The following is a 24888-nucleotide window of genomic DNA, read 5'->3' on the forward strand; positions in this document are numbered from 1 at the left end:
GCCTGCCAGTATCAGATACTGTCAATAGGACCGGGGTTTGTACAAATGTGGCAAGCTGCCAGCCCGCTCCGCACTCACCACAGCCATGCCAGTCTGCCACACCAGCTCATGATGAAGTTTGACTGCTGGCCAGAAATGTTTAGCAAACAAGGCCAAGCTGCACGTGGGCTGTGCTGAATGTAGCAGCTGCAGGCATCTTCGAGGCAACGCTTCACTGTGGATGTCCATGAAATAATGTGCACCTTCGAGCATTCGCCCGATGTGGGCTTGAGTTACCGATACAAACTGTTGGAAAGTAATACAGAAAGTCTCCTGTATTGAGCAACTTTTGACTCACCCTGACCCACTGTCGTCCATCAGGTCATATACACAACCTCTACAGAATCTCAAGACTTTGCAGGTGACCTCAGCAAGATGTGCAGTAAACTGTTTCACCCAAAATCCTTATTGCTTCCTTCTGTTGAATGGATACTTTATTTACTTGAGGTGCACTGCCCAAGTACATAATTTTGTAAGACAATACAAAGTGAAAATAAACAAGCCAGCATAGTGAGATATACAGAGCAATTTTGCTGAATGGTGACTAACTGCAGGAGACCATCCCTGAGAGGATAAGCAAAAAAGGTCATATGGACATACAGCTGGAAATGAGTTTCAAAGGAGGTACACGTATTTGAAGGTCAAGATGAAAGGTGCTGAACACTTTAGAATCTGATCCTGTTATCAGCAGGAGGCAGGTGATCCGCCTGCATGGACTAAACCAGATGACCCTGTGGAACATTCTCCACGACAACTGCACAATCTATATCACTTACAATGTGTGAAGGCCTTTTACTTAAGGACTGTCTTCCACAGTGATAAGTTTTGATGCAGTTTGTCACACACACCACTATGGTGCAAGGATGTCTGCATCCATTCTATACACAGATGAGGCTGCATTTATGAGAAGCAGTATCTTCACAACACCCATCTGTGGGCTATGAAAAGTGTCCATTGTATGGTGACAGTAACCATCAGCACTGATTCAGCCTCTGTGTTTGGGAACGTATTATTGTTTTAATTTCACCTTCAAGTGGGTGAACGTCTCTTGTAATGAATTTCCAGCCGTATGTCCACATGACCTTTTTTGTTCCTTATCCTCTGAGATTGTTTCCTGCAGTGTGTTCCCATTTAGCAAAATCACCCTGTATTTCTAAGAGCAAAATAAGTGAACTGAGGTTCCTGAGTCTTTTTCTTTGTGTTGACTGCACCTTATGAGGGAAAAATCGAAAAGTAATGCACAATAATTTTATTACCAAAAAGTTCATTAGGCGAAGAAGAAGAACCCCTTATATCTTTTACCTACTTTTCTACATGCTCACCCATGTTCTCAACACATTTCTCCCTTCATGGTACCAGTTTCAATATGCTCTATTTGCAGAAGTGCGTGTGGTTGTAGTACAGTCATCTGCAGACTGCTGATTTCCCTTCTGCATCTCTTGCAAAGCATTGGCCCATCATGACCAAACAGATAAAAGTCCAGTGGTGCAAGGTCCAGACTTTAGGGTGGATGCTGGGGCACAGCAGCAGCAGCCGCCAACAACACAGGGTAATAGAAGTCTGACACCATCAGCATTTATGTTGTGTCATTTGTCACAAAGGACACGACGCAACTTAAACTTTTAATGTAGGCTGCAGCATTAACAGTGGTCCTGTGTTCTGTAAAGTCCATCAATAACACATCATGCATATCCCAGAGCAATGTCACAAGCACTTTCCCAGCGGACTGAGTTACTCTGAATTTTTTCTGCACTGGGGAGCCAGCATGTTTTCACTCCATAGATGACTGTTCAGTTTCTTGCACGTAGTAGTATGCCCATGACTCATCACCAGTGACAACTCCTTTCAGAAATTCATGCCCTTCTGTGGTGTAATGTGTTAAGTGATCCAAGGTTGTAATCATTTTCTGGCCATTGTGGTTCTCTGTCAGGTTCTTAGGCACCCAGCAAGCACTAGCTTTACGAAATGTCAACTTGTCATGAACGTATTGTACTCCACAGAACATAAAATGTTGAACTGCTTTCCGATAAGGTTTGCTGGTCATTCAAATTTGTGCCTCAATGGGTCCGACATTCTGTGGGGTTGCAGTTGTTACCGGCTACCTGGAGCATGCCGAATCACTAAGGTTCACATGGCCTTTTGGGAGAATGCATGCCACCTGGAGGTACTGCTATGGCCCATACAGTTGTCCCCATACAGGCCACGCAAGTCCCAGTGAATTTCACTCACTTTATGCCCTTTGGTACACAAGTGTCAAACTACACTTTGCTGTTCTTCATGAGTTTAACGACAGTAATACGTGTATCATTTCTGTTTTGTTGTTAGGCTTCTCTTGCTAGAGAGCAGAAACTTTTTTTGAAACTGCATATTAAGTGGTGTAAAATGTCTGGGCATTTATAAGTTGGGAAAAATGACCAGGATAAATGCCTGGGCAAATGCCCAAAATTCAGGATTGCCCAAGGATTTGTGCATCATCATAAAGATTAATTGATAAGCAGCAGTTCTAAGAATAATTTTAAGCTTTTAATTTGTATTTGAAAGGTTTTTGCAACACTGCTTCTTTAGTGATTCGGTAAAAAAGTTGAAAAAGCTGCTTGAGAGGTAGGGGAGAGTTATTAGGGGAAATAAATTGGACGGTAAACATAAATATTTACACTTATAATGAGGCAGGTTCTTGCAGTAATGCATAATAAAAAGAAAAAATGACAAGTTTAAAAGTAATTTTTGAAATAAATTATGGTTTATACTAAGTAGCTAGCCTGTAGGTAGTATTTTTACTTATATTACACTACTGCAAAAAAAAAAAAAAAAAAAAAAAAAAATGTTGGTATCAATTCTGTGGGTACTTGAAACACTTTTTGATATGCTTTTCCATTTTGTTGGACTGTGACAGTTTTATTTCTTGAAACAATATTTACAAGATACGCCATTCTCTTTTAAATTGAAAAATTCCAAACAGGTCCTTTTTTCTTAACCATACTGCAACTGTTCAATAGCCTACTGTCTCTGACGGTCAGACCAGTGTTGCCAATGCCAAAAAACTAAACAACACACAGACAGCATGAATTATGTGGAATTATCAGCCACTCACTCAAAATTTCATCTACCTATTTGCAATAATAGCAATAGCACTAATATTTAGTTAGAATAACTGGAGTAAAAAAAAGTTTATCCATAATGATTTTAGCTAGGGCTGTGCCACATTCAGATTCCCCAATTCCAGGAATCACAGATTCTCTAGGAACCAACTAGTATCAGAATCAAATGATTCCAGCATATAGGGAACCGATTCTTTGTTATTATATCTTTTATGTTAGTGTTCTCATTTTATCTTCACAACAGTGCAGTCACACAAAGCTAAATAAAGAAAGGAGTAGAATAGAAAACTACAGCCTGTCTCAAATGTCGCTACAGCTGTCAATAAACCATTGTATACACAACAATGCTGTTTTGTTTTCACCTCGCAGATGTTTTTCACAGAGAAGTTGTATTTATGGCTTATCTGCTTATGATTAGAATACTACTATGGAATCTGAATTTGCAATAACAATAAATAAGGCTCAAGATCAGAGGGCGAGGGGGGGCGGGGGGGGGGGGGGGAGAGAGAGAGAGAGAGAGAGAGAGAGAGAGAGAGAGAGAGAGAGAGAGAGAGAGAGGGGGGGGGGAGGAAGTGATGAACAGGGGGGGGGGGAGGAAGTGATGGACAGGAAGGGTACGAAGGAGAAGATGGATAGAGAAAGGGAGGAGGAGAGAGAGGGGTGGAGGATGAGATGTACAAAGCGACAATGAGAGGTGGGGAGGTGATGGATAGAGAGAGGGTAGGATGATGATATGGACAAAGAGAGAGAGGAAGGCACAATGCCCAGACCAGAAGAGGGAAGAGGAGGAGATTAGGACATATATCCAAATCCCATACATATTTAGTAATTGTGAAGCACTGCTGGGTTCATTGGTATGCTATAAAAACTTACATTTTGTTTCTGCTCCTATTACGGCGCCTTTGATGCTGCCGCTGCTTGTTTCGTTTAGCTATTGCTGACTTTTGTACATAAACAGCCACACTCTCATAGTCAGAAGGACGTTCCTCAAGGTATCGTGGGTGAACATCCACACCCAAGACTTCAGGTATCATGTGGGGCTTTAGCCAACCAACAAGTGGTGTTGAACCTGCAGTATAGTGACTTTCACTGTGATAAAACAGGAGACCATCTAAGGAACCACCAGGCAGTTCTACACCACTCAAAATATCTCCAACTGCATCCATAGTGCAACGCCTGTAAGGCAGAGGCAAGAAAGGAAATGGGTTCTCTGCAGATTTTTCAGTTGCCTCAGAATTTTCTTGTTGGAACTTTGTTTCCATCCAATAGCTGCGGAACTCTGTCTGCAAGAAGGGATTCAAATTTAACAATATTGAAATGGCACACACAAGAATTTTAACACTTACTTACAGAAAAGTTTTATGAGAGAGGAGATATACAGAGTGAGGGGGAAGGAGGAGATAGAGAGTGGGAGATATGTCTTATATGTGAAAGTGGAATTGGAATGAATCAATAAAGTGATATCAATAATCACGTTTACAACAACATATTATTCTGAAACATCAGGTATGCCAAGCTTCTGATGCTTTAGAATTGCCCCCAGCAGTTGACAATGTCAAACATATACAGGGTGTCTGAAAAAGACTTTCCCTGATTACGTAAATTGATAAGTCAGGCTAGAAGTAGGATACAAATATGAAACTTGTGTCACATTATTTACAACTATCAAAGTTTTTTTTCTGTTTTAGGTTCGTAGTATGTAAGTAGTGGATGAGGTGCAGTGCCCAAGAAGCCATGTTAACCAATCAGGAGAAGGCACAGTCTATCCTGTGGTACCATGAGACACGATCACCAACCACAGTGCAGACACACTTCCAGACAACATTTGGAAGGAATCCACCTGATGTCAAGAGCATTAAAGCCTAGTATGAGAAGTTCAAGAACACAGGATTGGTTGCTGACCTTCCAAGGTCTGGTCGACCAAGAACCTCAGCAGACAGGGTGGAAGCTGTAAGGCAGTCTTTTCCGCGAAGTCCGAAGAAATCGGTGCACAGGGCCTCATGTGAATTACAGATGCCAAAAAGCTCTCTACATGACATTTTACACAAACGTTTATTGTTTCGTGCATACAAAGTGCAAATCGTTCAGGCATTGTTGCCCAATGACAGTACACGTCTATATGACTTTGCGGTCGAAATGCTATCACATATTGAGGATGATGATGGTTATCTCAGACGAATTGCCTTTTCCTATGAAGTGACCTTTTTTGTCAGTGGAGTAGTGAATCAGCATAATTTGCGCGTTTGGGGTTCACAACCCCCTGGCGAGGTCATGGAGTGCACCCGAGGCAGTCCAAAGGTGAATGTTTGGTGCGCGCTGTTGCACAATCGAATTATCGGGCCATTTTTCTTCGCTGAGGCTACCATCACATTTGCAGTGTATCTGGACATGTTGCAACTGTATGCTGTTCCTCAGCTGCTTCAGTATCACCCCGATGTCTTGTTTCAGCAAGACGGTGCACCGCCTCATTGGGGTTTGGACATCCGTGTCTATCTCGATATGACCTTTCCTGGGCGATGGATTGGTCGTGATGGGTCAACGGTTTGGCCTCCACGCTCTCCTGACATAACCCCATTAGACTTCTTTTTATGGGGTTATGTCAAGGACGAGGTCTACGAACACGTGTACCAGATCTTCAAACCCTGCGGTAACGGATAACCACAGTCACTGAATCGATCCCTGCAGTGATGTTGGCTAATGTGTGGACAGAAACTGAATATCGCCTAGATGTGCTACGTGCTACCAAGGGTGCTCATGTGGAAGTTTGTAAACAATTAGACACTAGTTTCATATTTGTATCTTACTTCTAGCCTGAGTTATAAATTTATGTAATCAGGGTAAGACTTTTCGGACATGCTGTATAACATAATAGTAGTAACAATTCCACGACAATGTATAAAAAATTGACAACATATGTACAGGTAACTGCACAGTTACAAACAAAAGTGACAACACACAAATAAACAAAATTGTTCAAAAGCTTTGTGGCGATTTCAGTGTCCTTTCTCGAAGCTCACATATTAAACAAACACACACAGATATGTTGCACAAGTCAGTTACTCCATCATAGTACTGCACCTGGACTTCAGTGCTGGAACAACTTATCTGGACATGTGTAAACTGTGTTGTTTTTTTTAATCACTCTGTTACCTCTGAAAAAGGGCATTGTTCTAAAGTTTAGAGACAATTACATTTTTTAAGCTTAATGGCTCGACCATATGGCGAGTGGTTACCTTTCATCCTTCAGTTATTTGTTTTCAATGCATGACTTTACAGTATCATATCAAGAAATGCAATACTATCTCCACAAATATTCCCAATATGGGACCAGTTAAACTAATTTTCCTTCACACGATCATGAAATGAAATTTCCTTCACACGATCATGGAACGAAATTAATAACTAAATAATAACTCATATCCCTTACTTATGTATATACCTGGCACACCTGAAAAAAAAAAATACTGCTGCTAAAGTAGGACAATGTACTGTCCAGTAAGTTGTGGAACATATATCAAAAAGAGCTAACAGATATACTGAGCATATATGATGAACAGCTGCACGAATATGCTGAAAAACCTAAACCTACAGACACTTCAAGATAAGCATCCAAAAGCTGGCTTACAAAGTTTCACAATCCAGTATTAAGTGAGGAATCTAGGGATGCACTACAGCCCCCATTTACTACCCTCATAGGAAACAAAGATAAGATTAGGCTACTTACAGTATGTACTATGACATTTAAGTAGTCTATTTTCCCACACTCCATATGGGAATGTAATGGGGAGAAACCCTAATATGATACAATGGGAATTAACTTCTGCAATGAACGTTACAGTGATTTGCACAGTATGGCTGCAGCTGTACTTCTTTGAGTTTCTACACACATATATTGTTATGAATTTATCATTATTAGGTAGTGAAATGAAGGGTTTATTGTTTACTTAATTTTGAAAAGGAGTGAAACACTTAAATTTGTTTCAACAGAACAGAGTTACTTGGGACAAAAACACATCAGAAAATTTATTCCTAGGTGTTTTGAAAGATTATAACTAACAGAAGTAAAGCTGTGAGGGTGGGTCATGAGTCACACTTGGGTAGTCTATTAGGTAGAGCACTTGCCTGGAAAAAGAAAAGGTCCCAGTTTTGAGTCCCAGTCTGACACACAGTTAAAATCTGCCTGAAAGTTTCAAATCAGTGCACTCTCTGCTACAGAGAGAGAATCCTCAAAGCTGTGGCTAGTTGTGTTTGCAAGTCGTGAGTTATGACTATATAGCTCAGCATTTACTCATGAAAAGCCAAGATCCCAGGTTCGAGTCCCAATGCAGAACACAATTTTAATTTGACAGGAAGTTCCATTATAGCATGAAGTTTGTAGGGGGTGTGTTTGGCTGCTCTTTTGTGTATGGTGAAGATTCTTTGAGTTTGTTATAGTGGCATAGAAAATTCTGCCTTAACACACTACGGAATTAAAGTAGCCGAAATACACTGACAGACAGTAACACTCACAAAACTTAAGATAATTCTCAGTAAACTGTTGGCAGCCTTTTAAAGTGTCAGGTGTACAGTATCTTTTAGCCTGATATCTTTACAGTCCATGGTATTCTTACTTCTTGTTTCTAAGGGTGTTTGCTGGCAGAAGAACAGGTACGCATCTGATGACTTCAGGTTAGTTCTGTCTTGTCTCTGATCATAGAGAACATAACCTAGCAAACATTTCTTTGCAGGAAAGCATGGCAGCAGCAAAAAGGAAAAGAAAAAAGTGGAGGTCACTTACTTGTAGCATAACAAAGGTTTTTATTTACTTATTTGTTTTATACTGCCTGCAGTATCAGGGGGGGGGGGGGGGGGGGGGGGGGGGGAGGAGGGGGACCCAACAGGGAATGTTTCATCTGCTCCATTCTCATCTTCAGCTATCTTATGTGCAAAACAAGATTATGCACTTCCACTCCCAGCAGAAATGGCTCTGAGCACTATGCGACTTAACTTCTGAGGTCATCAGTCGCCTAGAACTTAGAACTAATTAAACCTAACTAACCTAACGACATCACAGACATCCATGCCCGAGGCAGGATTCGAACCTGCGACCGTAGCAGTCGCTCGGCTCCAGACTGTAGCGCCCAGAACCGCACGGCCACTCCGGCCGGCTCCCACTCCCAGCAGAGCCCACGAGAAGCGATAATTTACACTACATACAGTTAATTACAGAATGTATGTATAGTCACCTCAGGTGCATAAAATTATTGTCAAATTGACCATGGTTTCGACAGCACGGTCTTCATCAGAATAAAAATTGCATAGTATTACCTAGAAAATAATGACATGGCTCAATAATACAATATAATTAATAGGATTACTTCCATGTACTGTACAAGCAGTGCACTTACATGTAATCACGCCATAGGTGAAAAGAACATCTGAGCAAAAAAGCACTAGTCAAATTGAAATAATCACAAGAATAAAACAAACTGTAAAAATGTAACATGTTTGCCACCTGGAATAAAATGTTCCATCGAAATATAATGGCAGTCACAAGGTTGTTCAGAGTGAAACAACTGCATCAAACCGCCGCTACTGTCAGACTAGACGCTAACAGGCCAAGGCAGCCACGAGATGGACACGAAAACAGATTCGTGCCATCTAGCAAGAAGTGATCGAATTACAGACAAGAGCAACTAAGGCACTGTATAGACAATTTAACATTACAGGCAGGCATAAAAATTACAACACACCGTAACGGTCTTATTTTATAAATGAAATATAGTTCAAATGTACATAAAAAATGTGAAACTGGAAAGGAAAATGACGTTTAAGAGTCTACATTGAAGAGAGTATCGCCATTCAGACCATTTTTAATTAGCGGATTTATACCTTCAAAAAACTTTTTATTGTGTAATTGCAACTGTTCATTCAGAATGAGATCGTCCCTCAGAGATAGGTGTTTAAAAATCTCTAGCTCTTCTAAGATGTTAAGCTGAAAGCCTTTGTCTCCAAGTACACGATTTGGACATCTTTTACATCTTTAGAATTATGTTCTGTGATTAACAAATGGTCAGCGAAAGTTGAATTGTGAACATTGGTGCCTTTTTTTTTGCCAAGAAGGTGTTCCTTGAATCTTGTCACAATAGCTCAGCCTGTTTGGCCTATGTAATAGGCAGGACAATTGCCGGAAATAATTTTATAGACACCAGAATTGCGCAAAGGGGAAAGCGTAGATTTCAAGTTATGTATGATATTACTTTTTAAAGAATTATTAGTCGAGAAGTTTACTCTAGAGTTATATTTATTTTGAAGTAAACACTAGACCCAGAAATGGTATGGAGAAAATTTTTTTTCTTTTCATCAGGTTCGTTATTAGAAAGGCCTAGGGTAGTAATCGTTTTCCTACTAAAAATACTATCTGCTATGGAAGGATCACAGCCGTTATTGGCAGCCACAGTTTTAATCAGAGTGATTTCAGAATTGAGATTTTCAGAAGAAAGGGGTGTGGATGTGTTTTTTTTTTTTTTTTTTTTTTTTTTTTTTTAGGGCACACAACTTCAACGGTCATTAGCGCCCAGACTACTTTAGAAATGCACCGCGAGGAACAAGTTTAAAACAGCAACTAAAAAGGAAAACACGATAAAAGATCGACAGGCATAGGATTAAAAAAACAGCATAATCAAATGTCCTTAGACAGGTTGGTCAAGTTGATAAAACGAAGAACGCGAGCAGCTGCTCCCGGGTCATCCGCTAAAATGGCATCGAGAGTACATGGCAGGCCAAGATCAAGACGCAGTGTAGTAAAATCCGGACAGGACGTTAAAATGTGGCGGACCGTCAGCAATTGCCCACATGGGCAGAACGGCGCCAGCGCAGCTGTCAGCAGATGGCGATGGCTGAACCAGCAGTGTCCAATTCGTAACCGGGCCAAAACTACCTCCTCCCGCCGAGAGGGGCGTGAGGAGGACGTCCAAGCCGCGGGAAGAGGTTTCAAGGCCCGAAGCTTGTTGTCCGTAAGGGCAGCCCAATCAGCATGCCACAGCGATAAAATGCGCCGACAAATGACCCTGCTACAATCTGATGAAGGGACACAACAAGAAGCTGTCCGAGGCTGGAGGACCGCAGCCTTGGCCGCAGCATCTGCAGCGTTGTTCCCAGGGATACCGACATGGCCAGGAACCCACATAAAGCGAACCGGAGAACCGTCGTCCACCAGCTGCTGAAGAGAGCGTTGGATCCGGTGCACAAAAGGGTGAACCGGAGACAGATCACTGAGGCTCTGGATGGCGCTCAGGGAATCGGAGCAGATGACATAAGCAGAATGTCGGTGGTGGCAGATGTAAAGAACAGCCTGGTAGAGGGCAAAGAGCTCAGCTGTGAAGACCAAACAATGGCCATGGAGCCGGTATTGGAAACTTTGTGCCCCGACAATAAAAGAACACCCGAGCCCGTCATTGGTCTTAGAGCCATCTGTATAAACGAAGGTCATATTAATTAACTTCGAACGAAGTTCGACAAAACGGGAGCGGTACACCGAACCGGGGGTAACCTCCTTTGGGAGCGAGCTGAGGTCAAGGTGAACGCGAACCTGAGCCTGGAGCCAAGGTGGCGTGTGGCTCTCGCCCACTCTAAAGGTTGCAGGGAGTGAAAAATCAAGGTGTTGAAGGAGGCGACGAAAGCGAACTCCAGGGGGTAGCAGGGCAGACACATACAACCCGTATTGACGATCAAGAGAGTCGTAAAAAAAGGAACGATAAGAAGGGTGGTCGGGCATTGACAGTAGCCGACAGGCATACCTACAAAGCAGTATATCGTGCCGGTAGGTGAGTGGCAATTCACCAGCTTCAGCATGAAGACTCTCGATGGGACTAGTATAAAATGCTCCGATCGCAAGACGTAAACCCCGATGTTGTATGGAGTTGAGGCGGCGTCAGATGGACGGCCGTGCAGAGGAGTATACGAAGCTCCCATAATCCAGCTTTGAGCGGACGATCGACCGATATAGGCGAAGTAGGACGGTTCGATCCGCTCCCCACGACATACCACTGAGAACACGAAGGACATTTAGAGAACGGGTACAACGGGCAGCCAAATAAGACACATGTGGAGACCAGCTAAGTTTCCTGTCAAATGTAAGACCTAAAAATTTTGTTGTCTCCACGAATGGGAGAGCAATGGGACCGAGTCGTAAGGACGGTGGGAGAAACTCTTTGTAGCGCCAGCAGTTAATACAGACCGTCTTCTCGGCAGAAAAACAGAAGCCATTGGCGACACTCCAGGAGTAAAGTTGGTCAAGAGAACGCTGAAGACAGCGCTCCGGGAAACATGTACGCTGCACGCTGCAGTAGATGGTAAAATCGTCCACGAAAAGGGAGCCTGATACATCAGCTGGGAGGCAATCCATTATTGGATTGATCGCTATGGCGAAGAGAGCGACGCTCAAAACTGAGCCCTGTGGCACCCCATTCTCCTGGCGAAAGGTGTCCGACAGGACAGAACCCACACGTACCCTTAACTGTCGATCCATTAAAAAGGAACGAATAAAAAGAGGGAGGCGACCGCGAAGGCCCCATGTATGCATGGTGCGGAGAATGCCCGCCCTCCAACAGGTGTCGTAAGCCTTCTCCAAATCAAAGAACACAGCCGCGGTCGGGCACTTCCACAAGAAGTAACCAGATGGTCAACAGCAGAGCGGCGCCTATGAAATCCACATTGTACATTGGTAAGTAGGCGTCGAGACTCGAGCAGCCAAACCAAACGAGAGTTAACCATTCGCTCCATCACCTTACAAACACAGCTGGTAAGCGAGATGGGTCGATAACTGGAAGGCAAGTGCTTGTCCTTCCCCGGCTTAGGAATCGGTACAACAATAGACTCGCGCCAGCATGCGGGAACATGTCCCTCAATCCAGATGCGATTATAAGTACGAAGAAGGAAACCTTTACCCGCAGGAGAAAGGTTCTTCAGCATCTGAATATGAATAGAATCAGGCCCTGGAGCAGAGAACCGTGACCGGGCAAGTGCATTTTCGAGTTCCCGGATGGTGAATGGGGCATTATAACTTTCACGATTCGAGGAGCGGAAGTTAGGTGGCCTAGCCTCCTCTGCCTGTTTTCGGGGTAGGAAAGCAGGGTGGTAAGAAGCGGAGCTCGAAACCTCTGCGAAAAAGAAAAGTAGGGGGGCCAGTATTGAGGCAGAGAAGATTGAGCTGGTTGAAAAGGTCTGCTAACAGGGAGCCCCTCGGGCAGGATGCTGGAGAGCCCCAAAGGGGATGGTGGGCATTGAAGTCTCCAGTTAACAAAAATGGTGCAGGTAGCTGAGCAATAAGGTGCATCATGTCTGCCCTGGTAACGGCAGACGACGACGGAGTGTAAACGGTACAAATAGAAAATGTAAAAGTGGGGAGAGTAATTCGGACGGCAACTGCCTGCAGGCCGGTGTGCAGTGTGATGGGATCGTAGTAAATATCTTCCTGGACCAGCAACACAACCCCTCCATGAGCCGGAATACCTACCACAGGGGGTAGGTCAAAACGCACAGAGGTGTAGTGTGCCAAGGCAATGTGATCGCATGGGCATAGCTTCGTTTCCTGTGGGGCTACGACGAGCGGACGGTGCAAGCGGAGCAGCAACTTCAAGTCCTCTCGGTTGGAGCGAATGCTGCGAACATTCCAGTGAATAAGTGCCATCGTGAGAAGAAAAGGAAGATGAAAGAAGGGGTCACCTCGAAGGCCGCTGAGGGCCTGGCTTCGAGCGAGTACTGCCGCCGCTATCAGTAGGCGGACAGTCATTGTCCATGGTTCTATAGGTTCATCGGCCATCTCGTTAAGATGGCCCGGAGGAGGAGCTTCCTCCGCCGGTGGACGGCCAGATGTTCGGCTACCAGCGGTGCGGCCAGGCGAAACAGATGACGGCCAGGGGCGGGAACTGCTGGGTGGCGCAGGAGAAGAAACGCGCCATGGCGGAGAAGGAGAACTGTGCTTCCTATGAGTCTTCTTGGAAGGCGTTTTAGTGGAAGTACTGGTCGACGGCTGGGAGGTCGAGGTACGTAGGAAGTCTGCACGGGACGGTTCCTTCTTGAAGGCCTGTGCATCTGACTTCTGGGTCTTCGTCTTGGCAGAAGCTGATGAAGGTGCTTGTGTTGGAGGGGTGACGGGAGGAAGAGGAGACGTCGACCGCGCGATCTTAGCACTGGCCGAACGGACGACCATGGTGCTGAAGGTCAGATCGCATGTCTGGGTTTCCACCTCCCTGGTAGTCCGAGGAGAGGCGAGGACAGTACTGTATTTCCCCCGCTGGGAGCAGCGTGGGCTTCCTACCAGCAAACAGCTTGCGAGCAGCCGAGGTGGACACTTTCTCTTTGACCCGAATTTCATGGATACAGCGTTCTTCCTTGTAGATGGGACAGTCGCGGGAGGACGCTGCATGGTCACCCTGACAGTTCACACAATGAGGAGACGGAGGTGGACAGTCACCCTCATGGGCATCCCTGCCACAAGTGACACATTTAGCCGCATTGGAACAAGACTGGCAAGTGGGATTAAAACGCTGACACTGGTAGCAGCGCGTAGGTGTCGGGACATAGGGGCGAACAGAAATAACCTCGTAGCCCGGTTTGATACGCGACGGCAGCTGAACACTATCAAAGGTCAAGAAAAGTGTCCGGGTCGGTACAAGGTCATTGTTGACCTTTTTCATGACCCTATGGACAGCCGTCACGCCCTGCTCAGCGAGGAAAGACTGAATCTCCTCGTCAGTCAATCCGTCAAGTGATCAAGTATATACCACACCACGAGACGAATTCAAAGTGCGGTGAGCATCCACCCGGACAGGGAACGTGTACAGGAGTGTGGCCCGAAGCAGTTTTTGTGCCTGAAAGGCGCTCTCAGTTTCTAGTAACAAGGTACCATTACGCAACCTGGTACACGACTTGACAGATCCGGCTATGGCATCTACGCCCTTCTGGATAACGAAAGGGTTGACAGAGGAAAAATCCTTGCCGTCCTCAGATCGAGAAACTACGAGGAACTGTGGGGCAGGCGGTAGTACTTTTGTCACTGGTGGCTGGTCAAGTTTCCGTTTATGGGCAGAAGTCGAGAGAGAAGAAGAAAAATCCATTGCGGAGGAATCCCCCATGATTGCCAGCGTCTCCGATGGCGCGCTCCTTCTTTGTGGGGACCCTCTCAGAGGGCACTCCCGCCTTAGGTGAATGTTTACACCGCAGGTCACACCTCCCGAGAAACAGTCGGAGGGACCAATCGGCACGGTCAGAAGGTATCAGCTCAGGCAATCAACCCTCCCTGGGCCTGGCCTTTACCAGGGGGTACATGTGTGCCTTACTTGTCTACCCAGGGCGGGGAATTACGCGTTACCCCGTCACCAGCTACGCGTGCGAACGCGTGGGTCGGCCTTCAGGCGCGCACAGGGAGGAAGGAAGAAGAGGAAAAAGAAGAGAGAGAGGGAGAGAGGACAGACTGTCTCAAACGCTGAGGCGGAGACCAGAGAAGGCAAGGAGAAGAAGGCAATGAGGAGGCAAGGAGAAGAAGACAAGGGAAAGAGAAAGGAAGACAGTGAGATGGAGAAGAGCAAAGAAAGGAACCAACCAAAGGAAGGAAGAAATGAGAAGAAGTGAAAAACCAAAATGACCGCAAATAGAGGTCGTGGAACCGTCCGTCTCCGGACGCAGGCGCGAACTACCCCCTTGAGGGGGAGGGACTCCTTTTAGTCGCCTCTTACGACAGGCAGGAATACCTCGGGCCTATTCTAATCCCCGGACCCGCAGGGGGACGGGTGTGGAGGTGGCTCTATGAATAGCTGAATGAAAAAAGGCCATCTTACGAGAATGCGGGTGTACTGACATGAATAGAATAATCTGACCATAACTGGTTTCTTTGCGGAAGATATTGAAGCTAACTTTGTCATCTACTATCGTAAGAGTGATATCTAGAAAATTCAATAGCCGGAACTCATTTTCGCGTTTGGTGAAAGAAATTGTTTCAAAAAATGGTTCAAATGTCTCTGAGCACTATGGGACTTAACATCTATGGTCATCAGTCCCCTAGAACTTAGAACTACTTAAACCTAACTATCCTAAGGACATCACACAACACCCAGCCATCACGAGGCAGAGAAAATCCCTGACCCCGACGGGAATCGAACCCGGGACCCCAGGTGCGGGAAGCGAGAACGCTACCGCACGACCACGAGCTGCGGGCAAAGAAATTGTTTCATGAAATTCATTGAACATATTAAAAAGTTTATCAATACCGCCATTTTCTAGGTAATCCTATGTAATTTTTATTATGATAAAGATGGCCTTAGAGCTGTCGAAACCATGGTCAATTTGACAACAATTTTATGCACCCGAGGTGACTATAGGTAGATTCTGTAATTAAGTTAATGCACGGTTGCTGGACGTCAGCCTATAACAATGTTTAAAATTTCAACTACGTACAGTACATGAACACCCAGGAATTGAGTAATTTTTTTATTTCTGGGTTGTTATATCAATAATAATATCTCCTGTGTTCTGTGTACATGTGGTTTGTATGGAATGGGAGGAAAACTACTTTTATTTATATTTATTGGAAATAACTTAACAGTGAAGCAAGTCTGAACTTCCTTTGAGAGTGCCATTCACATTCTATTATATCATAAGCTGTGGTATAATTTACTATGTTTTTATAATTAGCAAACATTATGAAGTAACATTTTCAGGTTATTAAGAAATGCAAACCATTACCATATATAAGAAACAGTGAAAGTTTACAGGCAGGTCCTGGAGGAATCCTTGCTGCATAATGTTCTACTCAGTGGCCACTGAATTTACTAATCCCACTTAATGACATCTTCTGTTTCTGCCCTCTGTGTATGACTGACTAGTTATTACTGGTCTTGTGATTTCTACATCAACACTCTGTGAACACTGAAGTGCATGGCAGAGGGTATCTCCCTTTGGTATACTATGATGGGGTTTCTTCCCATTCCTCTGTTTGTCATATCTGCTACAAATTCCAGTACTTCATCAGTATTGTAGAACATACCCCTGAGTGCTTTGCAAGTTATCTGTATTTTCGCAGTATCCTACAAATAAACCAAAGTCTTCCACCTTCTCTACCTACAAATGAGCCAATGTATTCATTTCATTCAGTATTCCTACAAACTGTTACACCCAGTATTTATACAAGTTGACCAAATCAGATTTGGCTCATTGGATAGGAGCCATAGGATACCACATTTTTTCGTTTTTTAAAGTGCACAATGTTACATTTATGAAAATTTAAAGCAAGTAGCCTATCTTAACATCACTGTGAAATCTGATCAATACCTGATTATATTTGGGCAACTTTCTCAGACAGTAATAATAACCATTCTGTATCACTGATCTGGGTAACTGAGTGCCTTAGAGAAGTATATGTAAACGAGAAAGTGCCCAATTTGTAGAAACCTCATTCTGAAAATCATATTCTCTTATTAAATATATTTAGGTTTTCAACTATTGCAATATTACTGAATTTTTTTTTTTTTTTTAAAGTCACTTTTGAAAATTTTTGATTCAGATTGCATTCTGTTAGATTTCTTATTTTTGAAAACATAACCAATGAAGATGTGAATATAAAATAAAGGGTTCCTACAGTTGGTTAGTCACAACAACAGTTATCACTGATGTGAAAAAGAGTAAGCAGCCGAGATGACATGATTTTGGAATGACACTTGATAAACCGCATAGTTTGTCGATCTATAAAAGCAACAAATCTTAAGTCTAACAATGGAAAATCCAGGATGGAATTTGACAATATTAGAGAAGGAAGTTGTTATTCACCATATAGCGGAGATGCTGAGTCGCGATAGGCAGAACAAAAAGATTCACACAATTATAGCTTTCGGCCATTAAGGCCTTTTTTGCCAGTAATAGACACGCGCGCACACAAGCGCACACATACGTGCACACATGTCTGCAGTCTCAGACAACTGAAACCACAGTCCAATGTGGTTTCAGTTGTCTGAGACCGCATACGTGTGTCCAAGTTGCATTTGCACGTGTGTGTGTGTGCGCGCGCGCACATGTGTGCGTACGTGTTTGTATTCCTGACAAAGGGCTTAATGGCTGAAAGCTATAATTGTGTGAATCTTTTTGTTGTGCCAATCGTGACACAAAATCTTAAGTCTAAAACTTTTAAATTGCTAAGGATCCCCAGTATCCATATTTTCCATTAACTACAATTACGATATTTAAGGGCAAAAAAGCGACACTGTACAAAGAAGACGCATAAAAGATATGACAATACAATATTGTTTCATATGTTATGGTGATCACACTACTACAAATAAAATACTAAAACTTGGACACACAGGAAGGATAATAGGAAAAACACAGTTATATGGCACAAAGATGCAGAACTTCACCAAGTTACTAGAATCAGTCTATAAAACAAAATGTTGTTGTTGTTGTTGTGGTCTTCAGTCCTGAGACTGGTTTGATGCAGCTCTCCATGCTACTCTATCCTGTGCAAGCTTTTTCATCTCCCAGTACCTACTGCAACCTACATCCTTCTGAATCTGCTTAGTGTATTCATCTCTTGGTCTCCCTCTACGATTTTTACCCTCCACGCTGCCCTCCAATACTAAATTGGTGATCCCTTGATGCCTCAGAACATGTCCTACCAACCGATCCCTTCTTCTGGTCAAGTTGTGCCACAAACTTCTCTTCTCCCCAATCCTATTCAATACTTCCTCATTAGTTATGTGATCTACCCATCTAATCTTCAGCATTCTTCTGTAGCACCACATTTCGAAAGCTTCTATTCTCTTCTTGTCCAAACTATTTATCGTCCATGTTTCACTTCCATACATGGCTACACTCCATACGAATACTTTCAGAAATGACTTCCTGACACTTAAATCAATACTGGATGTTAACAAATTTCTCTTCTTCAGAAACGCTTTCCTTGCCATTGCCAGCCTACATTTTATATCCTCTCTACTTCGACCATCATCAGTTATTTTGCTCCCCAAAATAGCAAAACTCCTTTACTACTTTAAGTGCCTCATTTCCTAATTTAATTCCCTCAGCATCACCCGACTTAATTAGACTACATTCCATTATCCTTGTTTTGCTTTTGTTGATGTTCATCTTATATCCTCCTTTCAAGACACTGTCCATTCCATTCAACTGCTCTTCCAAGTCCTTTGCTGTCTCTGACAGAATTACAATGTCATCAGCGAACCTCAAAGTTTTTATTTCTTCTCCATGAATTTTAATACCTACTCCGAATTTTTCTTTTGTCTCCTTTACTGCTTGCTCAATATACAGATTGAACAACATCGGGGAGAGGCTACAACCCTGTCTTACTCCCTTCCCAACCACTGCTTCCCTTTCATGCCCCTCGACTCTTATAACTGCCATCTGGTTTCTGTACAAATTGTAAATAGCCTTTCGCTCCCTGTATTTTACCCCTGCCACCTTTAGAATTTGAAAGAGAGTATTCCAGTCAACATTGTCAAAAGCTTTCTCTAAGTCTACAAATGCTAGAAACGTAGGTTTGCCTTTCCTTAATCTTTCTTCTAAGATAAGTCGTAAGGTCAGTATTGCCTCACGTGTTCCAGTGTTTCTACGGAATCCAAACTGATCTTCCCCGAGGTTGGCTTCTACTAGTTTTTCCATTCGTCTGTAAAGAATTCGTGTTAGTATTTTGCAGCTGTGACTTATTAAGCTGATAGTTCGGTAATTTTCACATCTGTCAACGCCTGCTTTCTTTGGGATTGGAATTATTATATTCTTCTTGAAGTCTGAGGGTATTTCGCCTGTTTCATACATCTTGCTCACCAGATGGTAGAGTTTTGTCTGGACTGGCTCTCCCACGGCCGTCAGTAGTTCCAATGGAATATTGTCTACTCCGGGGGCCTTGTTTCGACTCAGGTCTTTCAGTGCTCTGTCAAACTCTTCACGCAGTATCATATCTCCCATTTCATCTTCATCTACATCCTCTTCCATTTCCATAATATTGTCCTCAAGTACATCGCCCTTGTATAGACCCTCTATATACTCCTTCCACCTTTCTGCTTTCCCTTCTTTGCTTAGAACTGGGTTTCCATCTGAGCTCTTGATATTCATACAAGTCGTTCTCTTATCTCCAAAGGTCTCTTTTATTTTCCTGTAGGCGGTATCTATCTTACCCCTAGTGAGATAGGCCTCTACATCCTTACATTTGTCCTCTAGCCATCCCTGCTTAGCCATTTTGCACTTCCTGTCGATCTCATTTTTGAGACGTTTGTATTCCTTTTTGCCTGTTTCACTTACTGCACTTTTATATTTTCTCCTTTCATCAATTAAATTCAATATTTCTTCTGTTACCCAAGGATTTCTACTAGCCCTCGTCTTTTTACCTACTTGATCCTCTGCTGCTGTCACTACTTCATCCCTCAAAGCTACCCATTCTTCTTCTACGGTATTTAATTCCCCCATTCCTGTCAATTGCTCCCTTATGCTCTCCCTGAATCTCTGTACAACCTCTGGTTCTTTTAGTTTATCCAGGTCCCATCTCCTTAAATTCCCACCTTTTTGCAGTTTCTTCAGTTTTAATCTACAGGTCATAACCAATAGATTGTGGTCAGAGTCCACATCTGCCCCTGGAAATGTCTTACAATTTAAAACCTGGTTCCTAAATCTCTGTCTTACCATTATATAATCTATCTGATACCTTTTAGTATCTCCAGGGTTCTTCCATGTATACAACCTTCTTTCATGATTCTTAAACCAAGTGTTAGCTATGATTATGTTGTGCTCTGTGCAAAATTCTACCAGGCGGCTTCCTCTTTCATTTCTGTCCCCCAATCCATATTCACCTACTATGTTTCCTTCTCTCCCTTTTCCTACACTCGAATTCCAGTCACCCATGACTATTAAATTTTCGTCTCCCTTCACAATCTGAATAATTTCTTTTATTTCATCATACATTTCTTCAATTTCTTCGTCATCTGCAGAGCTAGTTGGCATATAAACTTGTACTACTGTAGTAGGTGTGGGCTTCGTATCTATCTTGGCCACAATAATGCGTTCACTATGCTGTTTGTAGTAGCTTACCCGCATTCCTATTTTCCTATTCATTATTAAACCTACTCCTGCATTACCCCTATTTGATTTTGTGTTTATAACCCTGTAGTCACCTGACCAGAAGTCTTGTTCCTCCTGCCACCGAACTTCACTAATTCCCACTATATCTAACTTCAACCTATCCATTTCCCTTTTTAAATTTTCTAACCTACCTGCCCGATTAAGGGATCTGACATTCCACGCTCCGATCCGTAGAACGCCAGTTTTCTTTCTCCTGATAACGACATCCTCTTGAGTAGTCCCCGCCCGGAGATCCGAATGGGGGACTATTTTACCTCCGGAATATTTTACCCAAGAGGACGCCATCATCATGTAATCATACAGTAAAGCTGCATGCCCTCGGGAAAAATTACGGCTGTAGTTTCCCCTTGCTTTCAGCCGTTCGCAGTACCAGCACAGCAAGGCCGTTTTGGTTATTGTTACAAGGCCAGATCAGTCAATCATCCAGACTGTTGCCCTTGCAACTACTGAAAAGGCTGATGCCCCTCTTCAGGAACCACACGTTTGTCTGGCCTCTCAACAGATACCCCTCCGTTGTGGTTGCACCTACGGTACGGCTATCTGTATCGCTGAGGCACGCAAGCCTCCCCACCAACGGCAAGGTCCATGGTTCATGGGGGGGGATAAAACAAAATAGGAATCACAAATAACAAAATGTCAAAATTAGACAAATTCTTCAGCAACTTAAACCTGTTCTTCAATTTATACTTATCATGAAAACCAATAACTTTTGTGTATTTAGGTTTTCACCCTACAGTGGTATGTTAGTTAAAGTATACCTCCTTAATGGATAAAGACTCAGACATAGTCCAGTACAGCATTAATCATCACGAGTACTTCAAGTGTGGATTGTAGCAGAATGAACATTCACTGTAAACATCTGTGTAAGCTCCCACAAGAGTCAAGGATTTATGTTGGCAACACTGACACTGTAAAGATGACAGAGCTCTTTTGAAGTGGTGCTGAATTTGACTATGTTAATGATTAACAAAGCTGCTGTACTAGTAGTAAATAACAAGAAGTTTAATAATTATAAGAGAGCTGTAGCCCTTGAACTGTTAGAATATTCAAGTACATGTCTACAGTAATTAAGCATCAGTTGGTGATAAAACTCATTGTTATTGTACCAAGAACAACAAAGCTAGGAATTTAGTGTTGCTGTAACTACACTCAATTTTTAAAAACATTACAAATTTTCCACCCATTTAGAGGATACAAAACACATAACTGCACTAGTTTATTTTAATATCAACTTTGTTTTCTTGATCCTTGGAGATCTGAACACAACTTAATGTAATCTTTCTCCCATGTAGTGCTAGTTCTATCACATACACAAAACATCCGAAACTTCTTAGTGACTTATTATTTAGTTACCAAGTAACAATTTTTAATCACATAAACTAGTTCCTCCTGTGAAGTAATTATCATTTGCAAGTATTTCTGATTACATAAAATGCAACAAATACTTGCATAATTACAAGTTTTTAATGAAAAGTTAGCGATAGGCAAGATGTTTGGACAAAATTAATATTTTCACAATTGAGAAGTGTGAAAACTGCTGTGGAGTAGTGAGAAAGGGTCAACAGTATGAAGCCTGCCTGCACATATGTCATATAGAATACTTTGAAATTGCCTTTTTGCAAGGAGATGTGGCTGTGGTTCTGTTAACTGTCAGCATCACTCCAAGATTACTGAGAAAGGACAGCTGATTTTAAAATTCAAAGCTGACCCAGAAGAAGCACAGGTAGAATTAGAACACTTAGAGCTGCAGGATGCAGCAATAAGATGAGGATTATGGTATATAACTGAACTGCGGTCAAACCGGCCAAATCAGGCAATATGTTTAAGAGACACTGTAAGTCTGTCCACTTTGGCCTCCAATAGCTTCAGCACTCTGGAGACCACAAACAAAAGCGTGCAGACAATTCAACCAGGTCAGTGACAATATGACAACACGGGATAAAAGTGTAACTTAACATTTATAGTAGCCAGATGTTTATAAAGAATGTCCTTTTACCTGGGAATAGACAAGGAAGAGGAATTTCGGAACTAGCATGAAAACAATTTTTGAATATGTAATGTAACTGTACAGAAAAAATATCTACTCACCACACAACAACAAGAGAACACACATGTAAAGATGTTAAAATCTGCAAGCTTTCAGAATCTATGGCTCCTCCTCCTTTGCAGAAGAGTTAAAGAAGAAAGAAGGGAAAGGCCTGGTTAGGTGTAGGAAATCGGGAGAGTTCAGAAAAGTTGCCCAGAACTTTGGTCTTTTATGACTTATCAAATAGGATGAGAAGGGAAGACTGACAGTTGGGGACTGCACTGGATGAGATTTGAAAACAAAAGAGCTTAAAGGTTGAAGCTAGGGCAATATGGAAGATAGAGATTACTGGCAAACATTGTTCACAAGTTAAGAGTGGAAAGCTAAGTCACTGTATATGGTAAAGATGAGGGGTGTGGAAAAACAGACAGATCAGAAAACAAAAGCTAAAAAGGAGCTAAGTAATGCTGAGACTGGAGGAACTGTACATAAGTAAGGCCAGCTGGGTGGCGAGAACCAACAACATGTTTTAACACCAGTTACCACCTGCAGAATTCTGAGAAACTGATATCTGAGGGAAGAATCCAGATGGCACATGTGGTGAAACAGGCACCAAGGTCACGATCATCATGTAGTAGTGCATGCTCTGCAACAGGATGTTGCCAGAATACAACCTCTGCCTATGCCCACTCATCCTGATTTATAACTACGTGGTAGTCATGCCCGTGTAGAATGCTGAACAATGTTTACACAATAGCTAGTACACGACACGTGTTATTTCACAGGTGGCTCTCCCTTTGATACTATATGTTGTACCAGTTACTGGGCTGGTACAGATGGTGTTAGGAGGGTGCATAGGGCAAGTCTTACAGCAGGGATGGTCACAGGGGTAGGACTCATAGAATAGGTGAAATTGGTGCGAAAGGGGTATAGGGTCTGGCAATGACACTGCAGAGATTTGGAGGGTGATTAAAGGCTATTCTAGGTGTGGTGGGCAAAACGTCTGTCAGAACGGGCCTCATTTCTGGGTATAATTTTAGGAAGTCATAGCCTTGTCAAAGTAGCTGGTTAATACCTTCAAGACCTGGATAGTACTGAGTGACAAGGGGTGTGCTTGTAAGTTGTTTTTTGGAGAGATCACCAGTATCGGGATGGGATGGGATGGCTCAGGAGATCTTCTCTTTAACTACGCTGGTTGAGTAATTACATTCAGTGAAAGCTGAAGTGATAATAGTGGTTTATTGCTGAAAATAAACTGCATCTGAACAAATAAATTTGCCTGAAAAGCCAAGGCTGATGGTAGGGACTGTTTGACATGGAAAGGATGACAACTGTCAAACTGTAAGTGCAGTATTATTGTTTGTTAGTATGTTTAACGTGAACACAACTGTGTAGCTGGCACTCAGTGAGGAAAGTGGTATAGGATTTGGAACAGGAGCACGTGAAATTTTATTGGAAGAATGTATTTAGAGATTCCAAGAATTTTAATGTGTCAGCATCACCATGAGTCTATTTGGCAAAGATGTCATTGATGCAACTAAACCAAACCAAGAAGTGAAGGCTTATGAATCCAAGGAAAGCCACCTCCAAGCAAGCAATGAAAAGGTTGGCATAGGAAGGAGCCATCCTGGTTTCCATAGCTGTGTCCCTGATCGGCCCCTCGAAGGTAAAGTAGTTGTTGGTTGATATGAAATTGGTTGAAGTAAGCAGAAAGACTGTCATAAATTTGGAATCGGGTGGGCATTGATTGAGGTGGTGTTCAGCAGCAGTCAGACCATGTACATAGAGGACAACAAATGAAATGATTGTATGACATTGCTGCCTGCAATTCCCCATCTGGGGAAGTTCGGTCACCGAGGTGCAAGTCGTTTCAGTTGACACCACACTGGGAAACTTCTGATGACGACACAGAGATGACGACACAGAGATGACGACACAGAGATGACGACACAGAGATGACGACACAGAGATGACGACACAGAGATGACGACACAGAGATGACGACACAGAGATGACGACACAGAGATGACGACACAGAGATGACGACACAGAGATGACGACACAGAGATGACGACACAGAGATGACGACACAGAGATGACGACACAGAGATGACGACACAGAGATGACGACACAGAGATGACGACACAGAGATGACGACACAGAGATGACGACACAGAGATGACGACACAGAGATGACGACACAGAGATGACGACACAGAGATGACGACACAGAGATAGAGATGATGATGATGATGATGATGATACAGAGATAGAGATGATGATGATGATGATGATACAGAGATAGAGATGATGATGATGATGATGATACAGAGATAGAGATGATGATGATGATGATGATACAGAGATAGAGATGATATGATGATGATGATACAGAGATAGAGATGATGATACAGAGATGATGATGATGATACAGAGATGATGATGATAATACAGAGATGATGATGATGATGATGATGATGATACAGAGATGATGACATAACATCTAGTCCCTGAGCACAGAAAATCTCGAATCCAGCTGGGAATCAAACCCGTGGCCTGCTGGATGGCAGTCATGTGCACTGATCACTCAGCTACAGGGATGGCCAACA

General features: G+C 42.9%; 1 protein-coding gene across 1 annotated transcript in view; it reads right to left on the reverse strand.

Annotated features, from left to right (window-relative positions):
- LOC124616135 (snurportin-1) overlaps positions 1–24888 on the reverse strand; it is a 114598-nt gene that overhangs the window by 29849 nt on the left and 59861 nt on the right. The window contains exon 5 of the mRNA XM_047144409.1: positions 4011–4420. Coding sequence (XP_047000365.1) covers positions 4011–4420 — 410 coding nt within the window. The remainder of the gene's footprint in view (positions 1–4010; positions 4421–24888) is intronic.

This window comes from Schistocerca americana, chromosome 5 (genome assembly GCF_021461395.2).
Source record: "Schistocerca americana isolate TAMUIC-IGC-003095 chromosome 5, iqSchAmer2.1, whole genome shotgun sequence".
Classification (NCBI taxonomy): domain Eukaryota; kingdom Metazoa; phylum Arthropoda; class Insecta; order Orthoptera; family Acrididae; genus Schistocerca; species Schistocerca americana.